The sequence below is a fragment of the Xenopus laevis genome, chromosome 2L, assembly GCF_017654675.1.
Source record: "Xenopus laevis strain J_2021 chromosome 2L, Xenopus_laevis_v10.1, whole genome shotgun sequence".
Classification (NCBI taxonomy): domain Eukaryota; kingdom Metazoa; phylum Chordata; class Amphibia; order Anura; family Pipidae; genus Xenopus; species Xenopus laevis.
In genome coordinates, this window is record NC_054373.1 from 179,347,688 (window position 1) to 179,371,972 (window position 24,285).

The following is a 24,285-nucleotide window of genomic DNA, read 5'->3' on the forward strand; positions in this document are numbered from 1 at the left end:
GGTTTCTCTGTTTAAAGGATATTGCTGTCTGGCCCTGGAAGCTAAAACAACACAGAGATGTGTTTAAAACTTTTCATAACCTGCCAAATTTTGTAAAATGGACATGGTAATTAGGGGGTGTGGTCACAAAAATGGGCGCGCTCACATATTTTTGCTGCACGGCAAAACTTTTTTTATTTTCCAAATGTTGGGAGGTATGTTATAGTGTTTCTGGAAGGAACAGGTGATCCATTCCAGTGATCCAGTTCACATGTTGGAGCTCATTTCCATAGGAAAGCTGTCCTGTGTAAAGGTATTTAATAGTAGTGAATAGTTGGGAATATGTCTCAGAGCAGGGTGTAGGAAGGTTACCTGTCTGTTTTAGGAACTCCCAGAGGATCTACTGCCTGAAAACTGCGAGGAACAGAGGGATATGTGACCAGGGGACTTAATGAATGCAGATCCACATTATGAAAAGATCCCTTGTCAGGAAAACCCCAGGTCCAGAGCATTCTGGATAATAAGTCCCATACCTGTATTAATTATTAATATTGATTTTTAAGCATTTGTTAAAGTTTTCCACTTCATTCTACTAATTAAGGGCAATACACAGCATTCTGATAAATTATTCCCAGCAATAACAATGGGCCAAAGTGATCCCCGCTTCAGTAACTGCCTGCATCATATATATCTAGAGTTTGTAAAAATGACATCATAAGACATCAATACTGAATGTACTTACGCACAAGCAATGAACCAGCAGCAAACAGGTAGAAGATGAAGAAAAGGTTGTGGGTGTGCAAAAAGATGCTATAATTGGAGCTCCTGTAAAAGAAAAGAAACACTATTTTATAATATTTAAATATATATATATATATATATATATATATATATATATATATATATATATATATATATATATATATATTTATATCATTTGAAGAGGTCTCCACTCACAGGTGAAAATAAAAAAAACTTGCATCACAGCAGTAAAGCGTGACTGAAGGAAGTTTATCAGAGCAAAAGTCACATGGCTAAGGGCACCTGGGGACTGACAACATGTTGTAACAACAACAGAACAATGGTAAGGTAACCAGATAGCAGCTCCCTAACACAAGATAACATCTGCCTGGTAGATCTAAGAACAGCACTCAATAGTAAAATCCAGGTCCCACTGAGATACATTCAGTTACATTGAGTAGGAGAAACAACAGCCTGCCAGAAAGCAGTTCCATCCTAAAGTGCTGGCTCTTTCTGAAAGCACATGACCAGGCAAAATGACCTGAGATGCACCTACACACCAATATTACAACTAAATACACTTGTTGGTTCAGGAATGACATTTTATATTGTAGAGTGAATTATCTGCATTGTAAACAGTGTCATTTAGAAATAAAAAGGACACCATAAAAATCATGACAGAATCCCTATAATTTTACAGGGGGTACACTATTCCCTCTATAACAGCTTTACTGCATATATCAGAGGATTCCCAATGTAAATGGTGCCCAATAGTTTGGAATAAATAATAAATACGCCTGTGTTTAGGGCAGAACACTAGTAAGAGACTCTTTCTTTAATGCAAAGCACATCCCTTGGACACTTTGATTCAATGACATTGTTACTGTTTCTCTTTGATGTTTATATTTGAATAAAGTTCATTATGCTGCAGCTATTGATATTCTGAGACAAGAAACATTGGTTTCTCTGGTTTTTCTTGGTGGAACATGGAACAAGCAATGGATTACCTGATTGAAGAAGTAGAAGCTGTACACATGAGAAATAGAATCAACACCATGAGGACGCCGGTCACTCCAGGAACTGGAAATAAACACAAATAAACATGAAAATCCCTGGAAATGTTGTTTTGTATTTGACACTGAGGGCTGTACATAATGTAATAGATCTCTTATCCTGGGTCATAATATTGGGACTAAGATCTTAGGGTCCCTGTTACTCGCTCCCCAATCCAGGACTTGGACAAGTGCTTTTTTTATTTAGTTATTTGAATATAGTGCAGGTATGGGATCCGTGATCTGGAAACCCGTTATCCAGAAAGCTCCGAATTACAGAAAGGCCATCTGCCATCCATTTCATTTTATCCAAATAATCCCATTTTTTAAAACTGATTTCCTTTTTCTGTGTAATAATAAAACAGTAGCTTGTACTTGATCCCAACTAAGATATAATTAATACTTATTGGAGGCAAAACCAGCCTATTGGGTTTATTTAGGGGCCGATTCACTAACTTCGAGTGAAGGATTCGAAGTTAAAAAACTTCGAATTTCGAATTTTTTTTTGGGCTACTTCGACCATCGAATGGGCTACTTCGACCTTCGACTACAACTTCGACTTCGAATTGAATGATTCGAACTAAAAATCGCTCGACTATTCGACCATTCGATAGTCGAAGTACTGTCTCTTTAAAAAAAACTTCGACCCCCTAGTTCGCCATCTAAAAGCTACCGAAGTCAATGTTAGCCTATGGGGAAGGTCCCCATAGGCTTGGCTAACTTTTTTTGATCGAAGGATATTCCTTCGATCGTTGGATATAAATCCTTAGAATCGTTCTATTCGAAGGATTTAATCGTTCAATCGAACTATCTGCGCTAAATCCTTCGACTTCGATATTCGAAGTCGAAGGATTTTAATTCCTAGTCGAATATCGAGGGTTAATTAACCCTCGATATTCGACCCTTAGTGAATCGGCCCCTTAATGTTTACATGATATTATAGTAGACTTAAGGTATGAAGATCCAAATTACAGAAAGATCCGTTATCCAGAAAACCCCAGGTCCAGAGCATTCTGTATAACAGGTCCCATACCTGTAGCATGGAATGCAAGCAATGCCTGTCGGTGCCAGAGAGGGCTATTATAACATGAATTCATATACAATTATGGTAGGATCGGTTGTCTGGAAATCCGTTATCCAGAAGGCTCCTAATCACAGGAAGAACATCTCCCATAGAGTCCATTTTATCCAAATAATTAAAATTTTTAAAAATGATTTCCTTTTTCTCTGTAATAATAAAACAGTCGCTTGTACTTGATCCCAACTAAAATATAATTAATCCTTATTGGAAGCAAAACCAGCCTATTGGGTTTATTTAGTGTTTAAATTAATATTAAGTAGACATAATGTGTAATGATCCAAATTATGGAAAGATCCCTTATCCACAAAACCCCAGGTGCCAAGAATTCTGGATAACAGATCCCATACCTGTATATACATTTAGGGGCAGATTTATCATTGGTCGAATTTCGAATTTAAAAAACTTCAAAATTCGAATTAAAAAAGACCAACCAAAATAGAAGTTTTGTTGTTTGTGTCTGAATAGTTCAGTTTTTGATCAAATTTGAATTGTATAAAGTACATCCGTATTGTACGAATCAAAGTTTTTCCCAAAAAAAAACCCTTCGATATTTCAAGGTCCACCAATTGACTCCAAATAGGTTCTAGGAGGTCCCCCATAGGCTAAAACTGCAATTGGGCAGGTTTTAGATGGCGAATAGTCGAAGTTGAGACAGTACAATACAATTAAAAAAAATTTCAAATTCGAATCGAATTTGTTCTATTCCCTAGTCGAAGTACATAAAAATTAGCTTGAAATTCAATTTTTTTTAATTAGAATTTTCACTTCGACCTTTGCTAAATCCGCCCCTTAGTGTTTATCATGAATGCTATCATTTTATTTGTACTACTGAGAATGATAAATACTCAGAGCACATTGGCTGATTATGCAGACATCGCTTTTCCCCAGGGAGTGCCTATCTGTAAATTCCCTGCATATTGGAAGAAAAATTAATAAAAGGAGGAAAATAGAACAATTAGCCTCTGTGCTGTTGCATGCGGAAACCCTGGAGCGTTGAGCTCTGTTTCAAGCCATATGCGGATATTAACTTGACCTTGGAAAACACCAGGTTTTTGCAGTTGTAGAATTAGAAAATCTCTGTTGCTAGGATATGCGCTCCATGGCGATCTGTGGCTGCTACGTGCCGTTTCCCACTTCCAGCACAGAGAAGCCGGATTCATCCCTCGCTCTGCCTCTCCTGCTAATTCCCATGCCCTTTCTTCTGAATGGGAGATGTGCCGAGACTGGCTGATCTATGTCTCTCCGGCTGAACGGCACCAGGTGCCAGATGCATCACTCAAGTCCATTTCTATTTAGCTCATTACTTCATGTTGTTTCAGTTACTGATAAATGTATTCTTTGTAAGGGAACCTTTCACTTTGGCATTATCTTTCCAGTGCAAAATGTATACAGCTAATTTATTGAGTACAGGCTGCTGCAAAATACCAGAACTAACAGCTCCATGCACTCCTTCTAGCAATGCAATCTGCTCTCTGTGCCTTGTGCCAGTTTAAAAAGCCAGTGCACAAGAAATTGTCCCATGTGTCAGTTGTCTAGGGGGTCCATTTACATGGCAGCATAGGTATTCCCCTGTACTAAGCTCAATAGAGCAGGAACAGCCCCTAGGTTTGCTCATAGTCTGTACAGAGAGATCCCATAAAACTATGGCAGCATAGGTATCCCCTGTACTAAGCTCAATAGAGCAGGAACAGCCCCTAAGTTTGCTCATAGTCTGTACAGAGAGATCCCATAAAACTATGGCAGCATAGGTATTCCCCTGTACTAAGCTCAATAGAGCAGGAACAGCCCCTAAGTTTGCTCATAGTCTGTACAGAGAGATCCCATAAAACTATGACAGCATAGGTATTCCCCTGTACTAAGCTCAATTCAGCAGGAACAGCCCCTAAGTTTGCTCATAGTCTGTACAGAGAGATCCCATAAAACTATGGCAGCATAGGTATTCCCCTGTACTAAGCACAATTCAGCAGGAACAGTCCCCTAAGTTTGCTCATAGTCTGTACAGAGAGATCCCATAAAACTATGACAGCATAGGTATTCCCCTGTACTAAGCACAATTCAGCAGGAACAGCCCCTAAGTTTGCTCATAGTCTGTACAGAGAGATCCCATAAAACTATGGCAGCATAGGTATTCCCCTGTACTAAGCACAATTCAGCAGGAACAGTCCCCTAAGTTTGCTCATAGTCTGTACAGAGAGATCCCATAAAACTATAGCAGCATAGGTATTCCCCTGTACTAAGCACAATTCAGCAGGAACAGTCCCTAAGTTTGCTCATAGTCTGTACAGAGAGATCCCATAAAACTATGGCAGCATAGGTATTCCCTGTACTAAGAACAATTCAGTAGGAACAGTCTCCTAAGTTTGCTCATAGTCTGTACAGAGAGATACCATAAAACTATGGCAGCATAGGTATTCCCTGTACTAAGCACAATTCAGCAGGAACAGTCCCCTAAGTTTGCTAATATCCTGTACAGAGTTGCAGTATACATCTGAAGCACACATTTCAGCAAGAAAATGTTAGGCCTTTTAATCTTGTTTGCTCCATTTGACAATAAAGTGTCATTTTAACAGATGAGATAAACAGAGAAGTCAAAGTAATTTGATGTGACAGTTGCAAAACAACCTCACGGGAGACAGATCCAAACCTCATGAACCAGCTCGCTTATCTCTAAGAGCAACGCAGAATATTAATAGGCCCTAATGCAGTTCCTAATTAATACAATAGCGCATTGCATTAACATGTTCATCTTTATATTCCTGTTGTTCTTAATGGCTTTGAACTCAGAAATAATGAATTCTCTTCCCTCACAACTTACAGTAATTATAGATGACTGGGAAACAGGAACGTTACAAGGCACGGCCTGATATGAATGGAGAGAACGACATTGTGCAGCAAGGAGACCATGAAGAAGTGGAGGTTAGTGGTTGGTGAATTTCTCCCATTTCGCTTTGCCGAAAAATTCACGCATTTCCCACGAAATTCGAGAAATTCGAGAAATGGCAACAAATTAGCGAAACTCAAAAAATTATGCTTGCTTCAATTTTGACGCTGGCGTTTAAGTCAATGGGCATCCAAATAGTGTTTATACACAACGGTTTTGATACGAGCGACTTTTACGACGCGCATCTAAATCTTTTTGACTCCGAAACACAGAAATCTGGAAATTCGACTTTTGAGCTATTTTTTGTGTACTTCGACTAGGCAATAGTCCAAATTCGATTCTAATTTGAAAAAAAATACAAAATTCGAATATCTAAATTTATCATGTACTGTCTCTTTAAAAATTCAACTTTGACCATCTAAAACCTGCTATAGGCCTATGGGGGACCTCCTAGAACCTATTTGGAGTCAATTGGTGGACTTTGAAGTATATAAGCTTTTTTTAAGAAAAAACTTCGAATCGAAACGCTCGAATGTGACTTCAATTCGTACAATTCGAATTTGAACGAAAACGGCCTATTCACCTGAAAAGAAAACTTGGTCTTTTTTTAATTCGAATTTCGAAGTTTTTTTTTATTTGAAATTCAACTTTTGTTAAATCTGCCCCATAAATGTGTAGCCTTACAGAGCCTTTTTTTTTTTTTAGTTTTCAAAGCTGGAAAGAGTCATAAGAAGAAGGCAGATGATTAAAAGAAAACTATAGGGAATAAATAATGAAGACCAATGGTGCATCTTAAAAAATCTCTAAGACTAGAGACTAGCTTTCCCCTTGGTGGGATACCCTTGTAATAAAATCCCAACAATGAAGATGATCCAACGATATCGGCCACTAACCAACACTTGTCAATTTAGACGAGTACCGCTAGTTGGATCTTTGGTTTCTTTCTTTCTAATATTTATCAAGGCAGATTTATCAAGGGTCAAGTTGAAAATTCTACATTTTGAATTCTAATTTTCGCGGTTTTTTTCATGGCCAAAACTGTCAAATTCATCTAGGAAATTGTTAAAACTAGATTCAAGTTTTTTTTAAAATTCAAATTCGATTTTCGAAATTTATCATACACTGGCCGTATAAGAATTTGAATGCGACTATTTGCCACCTTAAACCTGCTGAATTGCTGTTTTAGCCTATGGAACACGTCCTGGGATCAATTTGGAGTTCAAGGATCTTTGGTTTCTTTCGTTCTAATATTTAAATTTAAGGGGCAGATTTATCAAAGGTCGAGGTGAATGTTTTCTAATGAAAAAAATTCAAATTTCGAGCTATTTTTTGTGTACTTCAACTAGGGAATAGTCCAAATTAGTGTGAAAATTTGAATATTGAAATTGTTCTATCTCTTTAAAAATTCGACTTTGACCAGTCCCCATCTAAAATTCCCCTTTAGGGCATATTTATCAAGGGTCGAATTTCGAATTGAAAAAGCTTCGAAATTTGAATTCAAAAAGACCAACCAAAATTAAGTTGAAGTTTTCTTTGGGTCAAATAGGTCCGTTTACAATCGAATAGGCCTGTATTCGGCTGAATTCGAATCGTATGAATCAAAGGAATAGTGTATTCGATCAAATTCGATTCAAAGTTTTTCCCAAAAAAAACTTTGAATTTTCAGAGTCCACCAATTGACTCCAAATAGGTTCTAGGAGGTGCACCATAGGCTAAAACAGCAATTCGGCAGGTTTTAGATGGCAAATGGTCGAATTTTTAAAGAGACAGTACATGATTAATTTCAATATTCAAATTTTTTTAATTTTTTTCAAATTAGAATCAAATTTGGACTAATCCCTAGTCGAAGTACACAAAAAATAGCTCGAAATTCGAATTTTTTTCATTCGAAAATTCCCCTCGACCTTTGATAAATCTGCCCCTTAATGTAGAAAGAGTTGGGGAGCATCCCAAGCATGAAAAAAGTTCCAAATAAAGGATATGATTGGCTATTCAGTTGACCGATGAGGACTGGCAGCATACAAGAGTCTCTCTTTGGCCATAAACCTGGTTTTTATAAAACCAAAACTTGCCTCCAAGCCTGGAATTGAAAAATAATCACCTGCTTTGAGGCCACTGGGAGCAACATCCAAGGGGTTGGTGAGTGACATGTTACTCATGAGCCACTGGTTGGGGATCACTAGGAAAAAGACTCCTAAGCACTTGCAATATTTTCAAATAAGAGTCAGTAAAAGAAGTGTGGAGAATTCTAGGAGCAATTTATCTGTACTGGGAATGTCTATCGTTGCACTCAATGGCTGGCGCGTCTCCCCGCTGTGTGTGGATGGAATCCAAGGCCCATTGGAGCTACTAATAAGAAGTTAATAAGAGGCAAAGTGACACGTCCCCTGCAGTAACCAGTGAGATCATTCCCAGCGTGATCTTCTCCTGTGATTTGCTTCTGAAAACATGGCTGGGGCTCATCAACAACATGAACAAGTGTCTCATTTCCTACCAGTCAAGAGCAGTAAAAATAACCCATGCCCGTGTGCAACAGGCGGAAGGACAAAAAAAACACTCTCTGCATTCCGACGCCCTTGCGTGGGGCATTGGTTGGAATGATTCGGATACTTACTATTAAATGGACGGGAACAAAAAAACAAAAAGCTGCATGTTTTCAGTTCCAGATTATATAATGAATAGGGGAAGCTTTGGGGAATATTTAATAGTAATTCAACAGCTTGAACTATTTTCATTCATTCAGTAGGTCCTGCCTAGAAACCAACAGATACAGTCTTACTGAATGAATGAATCCGGAAAATAGTCAGAACCTAGAAACCAACAGATATTATAGTATATATATATTAATATATTATAGTATTTGCCATTTTATTAAAGGGGAAGTAAAGTCTAAAATAGAATAAGGCTTGATTTTTCTCATCCTTCACTTTTTTGTGTGTGTTATTTTTTCATTTTTAATTTTTTCTCTTTATTTTATATTTATATATATTTTTCCTATTTTCCATTTCTCGACTTTTCTATTTCCTATCTTACATTCTCTCTTCTTCAGTCAAGGTACCCCGAAGCTCTTACAATTAATTATTAGCCAACTTTGTTATAATTAAGGACTTGATATACAGCCTGAATACATAAACCCTTTGTCTTGTTTCCGTTCCTACTTATCTAGCCTTTCCTTTTGCTACCCCCAGTCCTACAACACTCGCTTGCAACATAAAGATTAGGGATGCACCGAATCCACTATTTTGGATTCGGCCGAACCCCCGAATCCACTATTTTGGATTCGGCCGAATACCGAATCCGAACCCTAATTTGCATATGTAAATTAGGGGTGGGAAGGGGAAAACATTTTTACTTCCTTGTTTTCTGACAAAAAGTCACACAATTTCCCTCCCCGTCCCTAATTTGCATATGTAAATTAGGATTTGGATTCGGTTCGGCCGGGCAAAAGGATTCGGCCGAATCCGAATCCTGCTGAAAAAGGCCGAATCCTGGCCGAATCCCGAACAGAATCCTGGATTCGGTGCATCCCTAATAAAGATATAATGTGTAACCCCAGATGAGATGCATTATGAGATACCGACTCTAAATTTGTTACACAATAACATACGATACTGACTCAGTAGCGATTTAACGTATGAACACACTATAGTATATATATTAATATATTATAGTATATGCCATTTTATTAAAGGGGAAGTAAAGTCTAAAATAGAATAAGGCTAGAAATGCTGTATTTTGTATACTAAACTTAAACATGAACTTACTGCACCACAAGCCTAATCAAACAAATGATTTATGCTTTCAAAGTTGGCCACAGGGGGTCACCATCTTGTAACTTTATCTCTGCAAGACCAAGACTGTGCACATGCTCAGTGTGTTCTGGGCTGCTTAGGGATCATCATAAATTATCAAAACAGCACAAATCAAATAATATCTGACAGAAGCCGATACAGCAAGACTGATTAATAATCAGAATATACAGACTGCACTGGGTCCTGTGTTGTCATGTGATCTAATCGGGATTTTATAGTTTCTCCAACTCTGCAGAACCAGTGGCTGCAGCAAAATAATCCTCCAAATAGAATCCCAGTTTATCTTTTTAAATCTGGCTCCATGATCTTTGTCCCTGCAGCTGGAGTTGGAAACAGTAAAGAGGATGTAAAGGCAAAAATAAAATCCAATACAAATCTCTACACAGTCACCAACTGCTCTACAGGGAAACAAACAAAGCTGCTTGAGTTCTGCATGGCTGGGAAGTAAGGCGGGGGCTCCCCCTGCTGTTCATAAGTATGATTGTTTCCCTGCAGAGCAGTTAGGGACCGTCTGACAATTCCTATCCACAGCAGTAAATAAAGGGAGAATTTCACTGCATACAGTCAGGTTTCTTATAAAAATTGTACACATTTTTTAATTAAAGTATATTGGAGATAGGTTGCTTTTTCATTAAAGAAAGTAAAAATAGGAATTTTTTTTTTGCCTTTGCATGCCCTTTAAGGCTTGTGTTTCAGGGTCCTAGTATATTGCCCCTATGCTAGTGTTTACCATGACATTGACTTGGCAGTAATGAAACTATAGATATAGGTAATAGAACCGTAAGTTATCCCCAAACCTGGATTTGTTGGAAGGCCACAAAGACCCTGGTCTAGGACGGTAGAATTCTGCACCAGCCTAGGGTCATCCAAGCATCAAATATGGATCTACTTCCCCAACCACCCACCTTCACACTAGTACCCACGATCCTCCTTACCTAAAAGCCAGTTTAGAGAGCACCCTATCCCTAGTGGGGATAGTCATACCCTCTGCTCCATTGGTAGTTACACCAATGTGTCTTGGCCATTATAAAATAAATAATTTCTGCCTGAAAGTAGTTTTCTGACACATTTTTTTTTAAATGCTGGATGACTGGCTACAATGCTTCTATAGGTTACAATGGCAATGACAAAGGTTTTAGGTGTTCTGAGCCCATTTCACATTACAACTGCAACTCTTACTGAGATTCTAAGGCAGAGGTCCCGAACCTTTTTCACCCGTGAGCCACATTCAAATGTAAAAGCAGTTGGGGAGCAAGATGAAAAAAAGTTCCTGGGGTGCGAAATTAAGGCTGTGATTGGCTATTTGTTAGCCCCTTAGTGGACTGTAGCCTACAGGATGCTCTGTTTGGCAGAACACATTTTTAATGTAACCAAAACTTGCCTCCAAGCTACGAATTCAAAAATAAGCACCTGCTTTGAGGCCACTGGTAGCAACATCCAACGGGTTGGTGAGCAACATGTTGTTTTCTGAGCCACTGGTGGGGGATCACTGGTCTACCTCAATTGGAGGAGTGACCAAGCCTAATAAAGTAGTCGACATGTGCTCTTTGAAATATAGTATGTAACATAACCAGATAGAAAGAACTTTAGGCTCAAGCAAAGATAATAAAGCCATCACGGAAAGGGGGAAGAAACCAAATGGCGAGATCATTAGTGCATCAACACACTCAACAACGAGCCAATTAAAGATCATTGAACTACTTTATCTTCAGAAACAGAAGCTCATACAGAGACCACTTTGTGGTGCCATGATTCCCATGATTGTGGTAGAACTTTTTCCAAATAAAAGTCAGTGCCCATAATGGCTCTTTTACATGACCTTTATCGTCAGGGTTGCTGATCCTTTCTACCATTATACTGAAGCAAAGTTCAGGATCAGGAAATCAGTCAGGACAATATGGCATCAGGTTTTTCAGGCATCCTTGAGAAGTCATTCAATTCATGCTATACCAATGACTAGGAACAACCAGGAGAAGTGCAGTACAAACCCCACTATCCTAACTAATCCTCCCTTGCGGATGCCAAACTCTGTATCTGCGCTCAACCCAGTGATCAGGTAAGTGATTATGTAAGTGTCCTGTGTGCCCAGCTTGTAGAGCAGTAAGAGGTAGATCTGTAGACAATGCCCACTTGCATTCCTAGATATGGAGACCCAGCTTGAAGGTCACATTAGGTTAGATTTCAGATTAACATATATTTATTGCCCTAGATACTTTTGGAACGATCACTGTATGACTAATACTGAAGTGATTTCATATGTCTGTAACCTCTAATAAGTGGTTTTAGACCACTTTAAATGTTTTTTGCACCTTAAATGAGGCTTAAACAAAAATTTGCTTATCTGTGAACTTGTTTGCACCCTAAAAAAGTCATGACTCTATATTTTTTACTCACAGTCATAATTTAATTCTAATCCACTAAATTATTCATTATCCAGTTTTAGAATGCGTTATTAAAAGATATTGTCGAGTACCACCCGTCTGTTACATACAATGCTGTTCTAACATCTTCACCTCTGCGTTTTCACAAAACTTCACATCTCCATTCATGCAACTCTCACAAGTAATTCGACTGGCACGAATTTGCAGCGAATTTCCGCGTTTCGCCGAATCTGCCGTGAAAATTCTATTCCGATTTTCATGATTTTTTTGTGAAAACGTTCGAATTGCTAGATTTTTTCGTGAAAATGTTCGAATTGCTCGATTTTTTTGGTGAAAACATTCAAATTGCTCGATTTGCTTGTAAAAACATTTGAATTGCATGATTTTTTTGTGAAAACTTTAGAATTTCACGTTTTTTTCCTGAACTTTCAGATTTCGTGATTTTCTGCTAATTTTTCAGGAAATTTGGGAATTTTTCATCGAAGCAAAACGGGAGAAATTCGCCCATCTCTACTCACAAGTAACACCAGTGTCTTTGAGTGGCATGACACATGGGTAACTATTGCACTAACTACACAGCATTCACAACCTCTGTAAGTTTTAGTTGTCACCTCTATGCACCATTGTGATTATTGGAAGAGTTTGTATGCCCAGGATTTCCCATACCAGTCAGTTAAACTGAAGATGCTGCCCAGATGAGTAGTGAAACGTCTTGCATGATTGACTTCTACTAGATATACCAAGACCTGGATGAGCAAAACCCTTCATAGACACCCTCAGGTCTGTTCCATCATTTGATGAAGGATCAGTTTGCTGACCTGAAATATTGTGTTGTGTGTTCCATTATGGGCATTTTCCCTATTTCTGAATAATCTGTTTTTGGTCAGGGCAGAGAGGGCTTGCGAACAGTATAAAAGTGCAACCCTCCGTGTCTAACCCCTCTTGACCAAGTTGGCTTCTTACTGGCCTTGGAACTTCCTGTATGATTGATATCTGGCTGAAAATTGGCCAGATATCTATTGGGCAGGCTTGAAATTGTGAGTAAGGACTGCATTGGTGTGTTGATGCCCCCACACATTGGTAGAACTTTCCTGATTTTCCCAGCAGACCAATAAACGCTACATGTTGATTGGTTGCTACGTGTAACTGGACCTGAGACTGTCTCTCTACTTGTCATGAAAACATTCCATTAAAAAAAGGTGGTCTTTTAATGGAAGACCAAAAGACCAAGACCAAGGTGGTCTATATGCAAAACAGAAGGTTTCCATTAAAATGAACAGCCAAATGGGGAAAGTGATTCTCCCACCCAAGAGCACAAGGTCTCTGTAATGTTATTTAGAAAAGATTTAGACTTACCAGAAGTGAAGATGATTTTTCTGGGATCCTGAAATGAAAACACATGAAATATATTCAAATGAAGAAGCAAGTCTTGAATTCTTTAAACGGCCTGAACAAAATGACTAAGGCACAACAACACTCTAGTGAACGACAAATGACTCATTTCAGCTTATGAATCTTCATTTATCTGACACTCGGGAATTCAATCTTCCATCAGTTCAGGGATAAAGAATGTGACGAGAGTTGTTTTTTCCATGAGCCTCCTGAAAAAGGAGTGTTAAGAGGAGCGTTGAGCTCAGTTGCAGTAATAAGGAAAAGGAACAGCCACCAATTTAGCACTTTTATTTAATATTCCGATTATGTGATGCTGTAAATCGTATCTGTCCTGCCTTTCAGACGGGGGCTTGTGAAGGATTCTGCTTTACAGTTTAGCATCGCTAAATGCTGTTCTGTACGGTGGAAACATGCGGTGTAGATTTTTTTTAAAAGGCACAGGTATAGGATCCATTATGCAGAAAACTGCTATATAGAAAGCTCCAAACTACTGTCTCAATTTTATCAACATTTTAAAAAACAATTTCCTTTTTCTGTGTAATAATAAAACAGTACCTTTTACTTGATCCCAACTAAGATATAATTAATCCTTATTGAAAGCAAAACCAGCCTATTGGGTTTATTTAATGTTAACATGATTTTCTAGTAGACTTAGGGGCCGATTCACTAACTTCGAGTGAAGGATTCGAAGTAAAAAACTTCGAATTTCGAAGTGTTTTTTGGGCTACTTCGTAGGTGGTGGCTACTTCGACCTTCGACTACGACTTCGAATCGAAGGATTCGAACTAAAAATCGTTCGACTATTCGACCATTCGATAGTCGAAGTACTGTCTCTTTAAGAAAAAACTTCGACCCCCTAGTTCGCCAACTAAAACCTACCGAACTCAATGTTAGCCTATGGGGAAGGTCCCCATAGGCTTTCCTACGTTTTTTTGATCGAAGGATATTCCTTCGATCGTTGGATTAAAATCCTTTGAATCGTTCGATTCGAAGGATTTTATCGTTCGATCAAAGGAATAATCGTTCGATCGTTCGATCGCACTATTTGCGCTAAAATCCTTCGACTTCGATGTTCCCAGTCGAATATCGAGGGTTAATTAACCCTCGATATTCGACCCTTTGTGAATCGGCCCCTTAAGGTATAAAGATCCAAATTATGGTAAGATTCCTTATCTGGAAAACCCCAGGTTCTGAGCATTCTGTATGACAGGTCCCATACCTGTATTCATATTGCTATTTTGTGGACACTATACTTTTTTCAAAAAAAATTTTAATTATTTTTATTTTATTTTGAGCTATGGCACATGGGCTTTGGGTGGGATGTTTGTTATCAGGTCCCATACCTGTACCCAATGGGCCTGAACTTTTACTATACAGCGGTAGTGCTTTCAGGCAGTTGCAGTTTAAATATATGGGAGGTGGTGGTCTGATTTTAGGGCACAGTAGGCCTAAAGTCATGCAGCATAAGCCTTACAGGTGAACGTGCCATTGACTATCTGGCAGGAGGATCATGAGCTTCCTGGTCATTGCTATTTAGTCTCCTATTGTGATGTGATGGGGTTGTTTTCTCTGGAAAAAAGGCGCTTGCGAGGGGACATGATTACACGTTACAAGTACATTAGAGGACATTATAGACAAATAGCAGGGGACCTTTTTACCCATAAAGTGGATCACCGTACCAGAGGCCTCCCCTTTAGACTAGAAGAAAAGAACTTTCATTTGAAGCAACGTAGGGGGTTAATCACAGTCAGGACAGTGAGGTTGTGAGGTTGTGGTTGTGATGCGGATTCAGTTAATGACTATAAGAGGGACTTGGATGATTTTTTGGACAGACATAATATCAAAGGCTATTGTGATACTAAACTCTATAATTAGTATAGGTATGGGTATATAGAATTTAATTAAAAGTAGGGTTGGGTGTGTGTATGGATGCTGGGTTTTCATTTGGAGGGGTTGAACTTGATGGACTTTGTCTTTTTTCAACCCAATTTAACTATGAAACTATAACTATGTAATAGGAACCAGTATCATGAAAATGTGAAACTTTTTTTTTTTTTACAAGTATCAGTTTTTAGTAACCTCCCAGGGATTAGCCTTGCTCATTCAGTTGCAAGTAAAACAATGAAATCAAAAATATGATGATTGTTATGGGTCACTGCTCAGGAGCAAGTTTGCCAGTGTAAACAAACCGGTCCCCTGGATTTTTTTAGTGCAGACAGATACTGAGCTGAAATTTCAGTCATCCAATCACAATTCTGTATCCTCCAACTCTTATCTCCTGACTCCATGTACTGTCTTCCTCATTAGCACCAATGCCAACAGCAAAATACTAGTCCAGCCAACACCAGAGTAGCAGACACAGAAAATCAGGAGGGAATGCAGCTCACTGGCCCAGACAGCAGCACTTCCAATGGTAAATTTCGTTGCCACAGGAATATGTGTCCAATGTAAGGTTGCCAGCTGTCAGCTTTTGACCTGGACAGAAGAGCTGTTTAGCTTAAAACTGCCTGCCCAGTTTTCCAAATTTGAAAGACCAGGCAGGATTTGCCTAGATTGACACTGTAATTGACCAATCACCCATTGCCACACCATAGCCCTGCCCCATGATATCACTGGACCACCCTTGTGATGTCACAGCCCTGCCCCATGACGTAGTTGCCTGCCCTCCTTTCCTATAACAGAAAGCTGGAGACCCTAATCCAATGTCAGACCATCAAGCACTAAACAAGCTAATTTTCTATATAAGGGAAACTTGGATCCAGACATCGAAAGAATGAAGCAAGTGCCAAAGGTAGTGATGATTAACTTTTCATCCAAAGTATTATCACTGGGTAAGCTAAGTGCGTTCAATAAGGGTCCTTCCGTTGGAAAATATGATCCTAAGTAATCACTGAACCCATGTAAATTAAGAAGTGGCTTTGTCAGGACTGATGAGAAAGGAAACCAAAGCCTCCAACTCTGAGTCTCAAGCTTTAAATGATTAAGTGAAGCATGTGCAATTGCTGCAATTGATTATTAGAGCGGTCCCTTCTGTATTATGGTTACCTGGTAGTGAACTTATTAATATTAGGCCCCCCTAAGCTCCAGAAATGCATTGCAAATACTCCCTTTAAATCTGCATGGGTTCATTTACCCATAGTACAAGTGCTAGAGCCTTTTGCAATTTTGCACCACTTAGGGTCCATGCTGTGCACATACTATTGGTGCAAGCAGTGCTTTGATGCAAGGTGCAGAACATTGCTCACGTGGGTTAAAGGTAACCCTGCATTTATATCACTATGTGTTCCCCAGTTTGTGCATTCTAAAAGAAAACCAGCTCCATTCTAGGGAATGCCAATGTGCCGCCAACCTCCCCCTTCCGCAAACAGTGAACATGTATCTCCAACCAATGAGTGTGAACAGTGTAAAGTTCTGTTTCTAAAATGTTTTAAATGAAATTTCAAAAGGTCTTGAGAGAAGTAGCATCTCACTACATGAACCCCAGTCTACGGGTTGTCAAAGTTAGAAAAATCATTATGGTATGGAGACCAATAACAGTGAAAACAGTAGCAAAAGTATTTATAAAAATGATAAGTTGTTTATTAGGACATGTTAAGCCTAACGCGTTTCATGCCAATGGGAACTATAAGTAAGTACCCATTGGCACGAAATGCATGAGGCTTAACATGTCCTAATAAACAACTTATCATTTTTATAAATACTTTTGCTACTGTTTTCTCTGTTATTGGTCTCCATCTATAATGATTTTTCGACATGTTCCTGTATCTCCGCTGCACCTGCTCCATTCTAGGAGAATCAAGGGAGCAAGTTCTTCAACCTCTTTCATGGAGACCATCTATGTAGCTCTGACTCTAATTATTTAGATGGAAAGAAATTGTTGCGATGAGAAGATAGAAGACATGACCCCCAGGTTTCTTACTAGAAAGGATGACCCTGGATGCAAACAAAGATGTTTTAAAGGGAGCCCAAAGGGAAGTTCTTTTTTAATTTAGGGCTCCAGGTTCCCTATGAATATTTATGTTTGTTTGTATACAAGTCAATGGGAGGGTTCCCGATCTTATTTGGAAGTTTCTGTGGTCTGCGCTGGAATTAGCCCGAGAATCCGACTATTTTGAGCTCTTCAGACAAAATCTGAAAAAATTTTGGGAAAAAGTCCAGAAAAATCAAGGGATTCGGGGGAAAAAGTCCGAAAAAAACCTAGCGTATCGGGGAAATAATCTGAAAAAATTGTACGATTCGAATTTTCACTTGATTTTTTTCTGTGTTTGTCCCCAAACCGATAAAATTAATAACAAATATGGTCCAATGGTTTGGTCGGACTTTTTTCATTAAAATAGTCAGAGGTGTTGCAAACTATATTTTATATTGTTGTGTTCTGTCTTTTGCACTTTTGACCCAAACCCAGATGCAATTTGCAGGTTGCAACCTGATTCATGATTTCTACAATGGTTTGGAAAAGGTTGCACCACACTTTAAATGCATCACTGTCTATGTTCTGCAGCACTGCATAGAGAAGGGGCAGGAGGTGGGTGGCACGTAAGTGAATACCGTAGGCTTGGGAATCATTAATGCATAAGGAATACAAGGGTACAAAAATAGATACTGCTCATGGTAGTGAAACATAAATAGTTATAAGGACCTACCCATGTGCAGGTATGAAACCTGTTATCCAGAATGCTTGGAACCTGAGGTTTTCCGGATTATGGATCTTTCTGTAATTTTGATATTCATAGTCTACTAGAAAATCATTTAAATAAACCCAATAGGTTTGCCTCCCATAAGGATTAATTATATCTTAGTTATGTTCAAGTACAAAGAGGAATCGTTTTTTAAAAGGTTGGATTATTTGGATAAAATTAAGTTTATAGGAAATAGCCTTCCTGTAGAATGGGTTTCCTGAAAATGGATCCCATAACTGTACCTGGACCTCATTTTTTCTGTTGAGCCACAAGGAGGTTTGTGAACGTGCCCTTTTGAATGGTTCTAATAGCTCTAATAAGTCTTTTAATTCTGACATTGTGATATCCACCTCTTAGTTTAGACCAGCTGCTCCTAATTGTTTAATTTGGGGTCTACAATAAGCCTGTGTCAACCTATTAGCAGTTGCTTGGTCATTAAACTTCTAAGCTGAGATTCATCCTACTATGATTTATTGAGCTTCAGATTCCCTACCTGGTTCCTGAGTTCCTGTCCTGGTTCCTAAATCCCTGTCCAATGCTCTTTTTGTTGTATACATTTCTGGTTCTGATATATGGCATGTTTATTGGATCCTGCCTTGCCTGCTGCTTCTCCAACTTTGGCTTTTTTATGAGATTCAGCCTTGCCTGCTGCCTGCCCAGACCTTGGCCCATTATTAGACTCTGTCCCAGTCTCCTTTTATTCAACATGAGTGACTTCTTCTCTCTTCCTCTTCTGCAGGGGTTGGTGGCTTTTTAGGGAATACAGGTATATGGGAGATAGCTCATAGTACAAGTTGATCCAGGGACTGGTCCCATTGCATCTTGGAATCAGGAAGGAAATTTCCCCCCATCTCTGAGGCAAATTGGAGAGGCTTCAAATGAGTTTTTTTGCCTTGCTCTTCATCAACTAGCAGTTAGGCAGGTTATATATAAACTTAAAAGGTTGAACTTGATGGACGTGTTTTGAACCTAACTTACTATGTTACTAAGTATGTAGACATCTCTTGGCCTATGGGCTTTAGCGTGTCTACACTCAGCCTGTCCCCCACGATAATGGAGATTTTTTTAATTAATATTGGCTATTGCACCAATATTCTGATCTTAGGGGGAAATCAAATGGGTGGAGAAACCATTGTATGATACTCAATTTCCACATCTATCATCATTAAGGGTTAGAGGTCACTAAACATTTCCCCTGTAGTGATCATCAAGACTTGTCTGCCATAACCCTATATTAGCAATGCCATGGTGCGACATCGATATTAATGCATCAAAGAAGTTAAAACACACATTAACAATTCACCTACCTCATTTTTGTAGCGTGCAACATTTAACACAGTAAATTCATGGTTGTAATTCACTGAAAAGTTCACCGCGTTGAGCACGTGAGCTCCAACATGTACAGCTGCAAAAACCAGGAATACAAGTCACATGCTATTCATAGTAAACTTCACAGCACCATAAAATATCTGACTTCCAATGGTAGATGCCAAGTTCCATTCTAATGCTAACGGTGAGTTTATAACAGTGATCCCCAACCAGTGGCTCAACATATTGCTCACCAACCCCTTGGTTGTTGGACCCAGTGGCCTCAAAGCAGGTGCTTATTTTTGAATTCCAGCGTTGGAGGCCAGTTTTGGTTACATAAAAACCTGGTACCAAACAGAATCCTCTGTAGGCTGCCAGTCCACATAGGGGCTACCAATAGCCAATTTACAGCCCTTATTTGGCACCCCAGGGACAGTTTTCATGCTTGTGTTGCTCCTCAACTCGTACAATTGAATGTGGTTCATGTGTAAAAAAGGTTGGAGACCTCTGGTCTATAAAATAACATATATAAAATAGGAGTAAAGCTGACTATACATGTAAAGATCTGATCTGACCTAGTCACCAAACTGAGCGGGTCTTTGCTTGGTTTGATCTTACAGGTGGTGGCCAAATAAAGTCTATACAGCCTGCCTCATCACATTCACTGTGGAGTGTGATATAAATGTCTACTAGGGACTTGGTTTTTATATTTCATTATACTTTCATATATACATCCTCAGTTTTGGGACCTGTTATCCAGAATGCTCGGAACCTGGGGTTTTCTGCATATGGAATTTGTTCTGTAATTTGGATCTCCATATCTTAAATCTACTAGAAAATCAATTAAACATTAAATAACCCCAATAGGCTGTTTTTGCTTCTAATAAGGATTAATTATATCTTAGTTGGGATCAAGTACAATCTACTGTTTTATTATTACAGAGAAAAAGGAAATAATTTTTAAAAAATGTAATTATTTGATTAAAATGGGGTTTATGGGAGAGGTCCTTCCCGTAATTTAAAGCTTTCTGGATAACGGGTTTACGGATAACGGATACTATACCTGTAATTGCTGCTTGGCATTGATTGTGACCTACAGATTAGCTGTCAGTAGGGTTTGATGTTTTGGGGAGATCAAGGTAATATAATAATAAAATAAATAAAAGGCTTCTTAGATCAGTTGGTCAAGCAGAAAATGTATGGGCACCTTTAGGACTTATCGGTTGATAAGGAAGGAATATATACTAAACTCTCTGATGATGTATGAATTATTTTAAACAATAGATCTATAAAACATTTAAGTATATTCACAAACCAGAACAATGTGTAGAATTTCTCAAGTTCCTCAACATGTCACTACCATTCCAAAAATGTAAATGACTTGACAATGTCTTACTATATCAACTAATGACTATCCTAGGTATGCCTTCCAAGGGTAAGTCAATTACCCACAAGCTTAATATTTTACCGTTGCTTCCACTAAGGTTAATATCTACCCAGTTCCCATGGAATTAACTAACAAGTAGTTAAGCATTTGTACCACTTGAGAAGGAATATGGATACTCCGTGAAACTTGCCATTGGCCACCTGTTAAGCCAATCTTCACTTAAACCCTAGCAACTCATAAACACAGTTTAACTTTAAAAATGGAAACTTCTCTATAACATTATGAGATCAGGAAGCCTCATATTACCGTAGCTGATGTAGCAGCTTAAGGCAACAGGTAATTGTTTCTACCTATTGAAATGCTATGAGCAGGCCCGGACTGGCAATCTGTGGGTTCTGGCAAATGCCAGAGAGGCTGCTATAAGGTCCCATAGAAAGTCACTATTTAGTGGGCTGGTGGAGGCTGTTTGGGCCTCTGCATGGGCTGATTGGGCCTCTGTGTACCTGAAATGCCAGGGCCTATTTTCATTCTCAGTCCGGACCTGGCTATGAGGGTACAATAAAGTCTCTGGTTGTTAAACTCAAACCCATCCCAAGGATCATATTTGGGAAATAATTAATTGGAATGAAAAATGAAGTGCTGTTCTCAGGGTCGGACTGGGGACCGGGAAAAACCCAGTGGGCACTGCAGGCCCAGACCCGAACCCTGCCGGTGCTCCCCCAAACCGATGATCTCCCTCCCCCCGATGCGCTGAGGGTAGATTTAATTTACGCACGCTTGAGGGAGGACAGTGGCAGGGACCACTGTAGGGGGGTGTGGGGGCATGGTAGGGGCCCCCGCACCCCCAAGGGGCCCCTGCACCCACCAGTCTGTTCTAGATGTTCTTGGAACTATGTAAATGACATATGATATATATATGTCTTTGTTATATGATAAAGGGAGTCTGACCAAATGCTGTATTCCAGAATAGAACCAGACAGCCTTTAAACCAATAGATCTGAAATCTCCCCAACTTAGCACACTCCCAGACATTCTTAATTGTGGCCTGGACAATAGTAGAGTTAGTAGTAAAGGTTGGCATTGCTTGACGGCAGCTTTAGGGTAATGGTTCAAGGACACCTTGACTTGTCCTCTCAGAAGAACCACTGTTCCCACATTCATCTGAATGGAAACTCACTGACCAGGTTAGACATGTAGATATAGAAGAATCCACTGGAAAACTAAATTATATTTGAGAAGCATAGCAATACACATTATGGACCTCTTGGGTCTTTCCTCTCGTGCAATTTTCTTGACCAGGGAAGACCCTACAGTTGGTGGGTTGGGATCAGTCAGCAATGCTTGTCTATGTCTTCTCAAGTGAACTCCACCTACTGACAGAGAAGTCTTCATGGTTTTATGGTTCTCATGGAGTGATTTTAAATATGTGTGTGCCATTACCCCTTAAACATGGAAATGTTGAGTGCTTTGCCTCCTGTATCATTTCCAACACAGCAACAAAGTGAGAACTCTCTAAAATCACTACGCTTGCCATTGCTTTAGAAACTTCTTTATTATTTCACTCTTCACGATCACATGAGCAACTTGTTACTGTCCTGAGTAATTAGGCTGACAAAATAGTCTCCCGTTTAAGCTGCGCACAGCAGAAAGTGTAAATAGAAGCAGGATTACACTGTCCTCCCTTGAAACCCTCTCCCTTTCCTACATGCTAATACCTCGTCGGTGTAATAAATACAGGGAATTAATGCATCCGATAAGACTGCAGATCCAGCAGAAGAATTCATCCTGGAATAGATTACAATCAAAAGAAGAGACAGGGAAGGACTATACGAGACAAAATGAGTTTGGGGGAAGCTAATAGTATAGATAGGTTGCAAATTAATATTTCTGGAAACGCGAAGGCAGCTAAATAGGCCAAGGAATGTGTTAATTTAATACTTGATTTGCACTCTTAAAGGGATAGTGACACTTCTCAGATTTTAGCATAATTGAATTCTTCAAAATATGCCAATATGTCCTTTAGAACATTTTCCTCAATGTGACCTCTTTGTATGTAAATTGGACATAGGTCGCTTCTCCTTTAAGAGAGTGCCGGACTCCGACAAAGTTCTTATGGCCCCTAGGGGCTCGTCAATCAGAGCTGCAAGGCCGGAAGTTAAATGCTTGAATGGCACTCAGGGTCCTTATCACAGTACAGCTTCTTCCTTTCATGTTCAGGTATGTGACTATACAATAACAATCCTCCGCTGCTCCACCGCACTGCAAAACTCCTCTTCTGCACCGCTCTGTGCTGCTCATTTTTTTGATGGTGCTTTTAACTTATTCTGTCTTACTTCATTATGTGTGGCCCTTGCCTGCCTTCACTGCAAAAAAACAGAATGATCTGTGCCAGGACTGCTTAAGATTAACCTTTTAATCATACCTCCCAACTCTCCCTTTTTCGGAGGGACAGTCCCTCTTTTGACAGCTCAACCCACAGTCCCTCATTTGTACTGGAAAGTCTCTCTTTTCTCTGCACTGAACAGCCAGAAAAAGAAACAAAGTTTCTCACTTAATTGGCTTTTAGCAGAGAGCCCAGAACAGCTAACAGGTGCAAATAAGATACTTTGTAACAATTTTGAGACACAAAAACACAGTTTAGATAAGGAGAAATATTTTCAAACTTTCATAACCTGCCAAATTTTGTAAAACAAACATGGTAATTAGGGAGTGTGGCCACAGAAAGGGGTGTGGTCATAAAATTGCTGCGCTACGTGCGGAAAAAAAATTTTTGTCCCTCTTTTTACTTCCAAAATGTTGGGAGGTATGTTTTAATCCCCAGAGCCGGAGTAGATGTAGGTTTGGCATCTGTCTGGTTTTGACCAGGGCTGGATTTTGGGAGGCAGTGCCCCAAGGCCGCAGTGCCGGGCGCTTCTTGTGCGCCCGCCGCAGCATGTTCCTATCACTGGCACCGCCCGGACCCTCCCCACACGACCCGCACTCTCAAGCATCCAAACACTGGGGAGCTTTGAGTCCCCAGTGCTCCTTAGGGAATTAGCTGGGCGGCATGACACCCCTAAAGTTTTGCCACCCTAGGCCCAGGCCTTACAAATCCGGGTCTGGTTTTGATCCGGACAGCCTGGTATTTGGAAGGGCTGCCCGGGTCAAAACATCCTGCCCAGTTTTCCAAATAAGGAAATGGCGATCGGCCAATCTGTCATGGCCCCGCCCCTCTATGTCACGGGCACACCCCTATATGACACGGCCCCGCCCCCTGCCCGGTCTAAAGTGGGGGAAAGGGTGATTAGTGCAGGAAATTCAAACGGGCAGGAAAGGGACACGCATATATGACCTAGTAAGAGGGAATGAGTTTAAAGCACCATCTGAAAAAAAAAACAAACAAACCTGAGCAGTGCGGGAGAGGAGATATTCTGAAAGAGGAGGCTTTTATTTTTTGCAGGAGTGGGTGTGAGATAAGAGAGGCTGAAAGCAGTAGTACTCGCCCCCTACAGGGAGTATTATCCTTCTACATATGAGGAAGTGGAGTGTTTTTTTAAAGCAATATATTTTACTAGATTGTGGGTTTACATCAATCATTTTGTGATTAATAGTT

At 39.6% G+C, this 24,285-nt stretch overlaps 1 protein-coding gene across 1 annotated transcript in view; it reads right to left on the reverse strand.

Annotated features, from left to right (window-relative positions):
• Window positions 1–379: 379 nt before the first annotated feature.
• LOC108708763 (NADPH oxidase 4-like) overlaps window positions 380–24,285 on the reverse strand; it is a 49,210-nt gene continuing 25,304 nt past the window's right edge. Inside the window, exons 5-9 of the mRNA XM_041581308.1 lie at window positions 19,306–19,403; window positions 13,284–13,311; window positions 1,728–1,800; window positions 722–804; window positions 380–393 (exon numbers count right to left, since the gene is read on the reverse strand). Coding sequence (XP_041437242.1) covers window positions 380–393; window positions 722–804; window positions 1,728–1,800; window positions 13,284–13,311; window positions 19,306–19,403 — 296 coding nt within the window. The remainder of the gene's footprint in view (window positions 394–721; window positions 805–1,727; window positions 1,801–13,283; window positions 13,312–19,305; window positions 19,404–24,285) is intronic.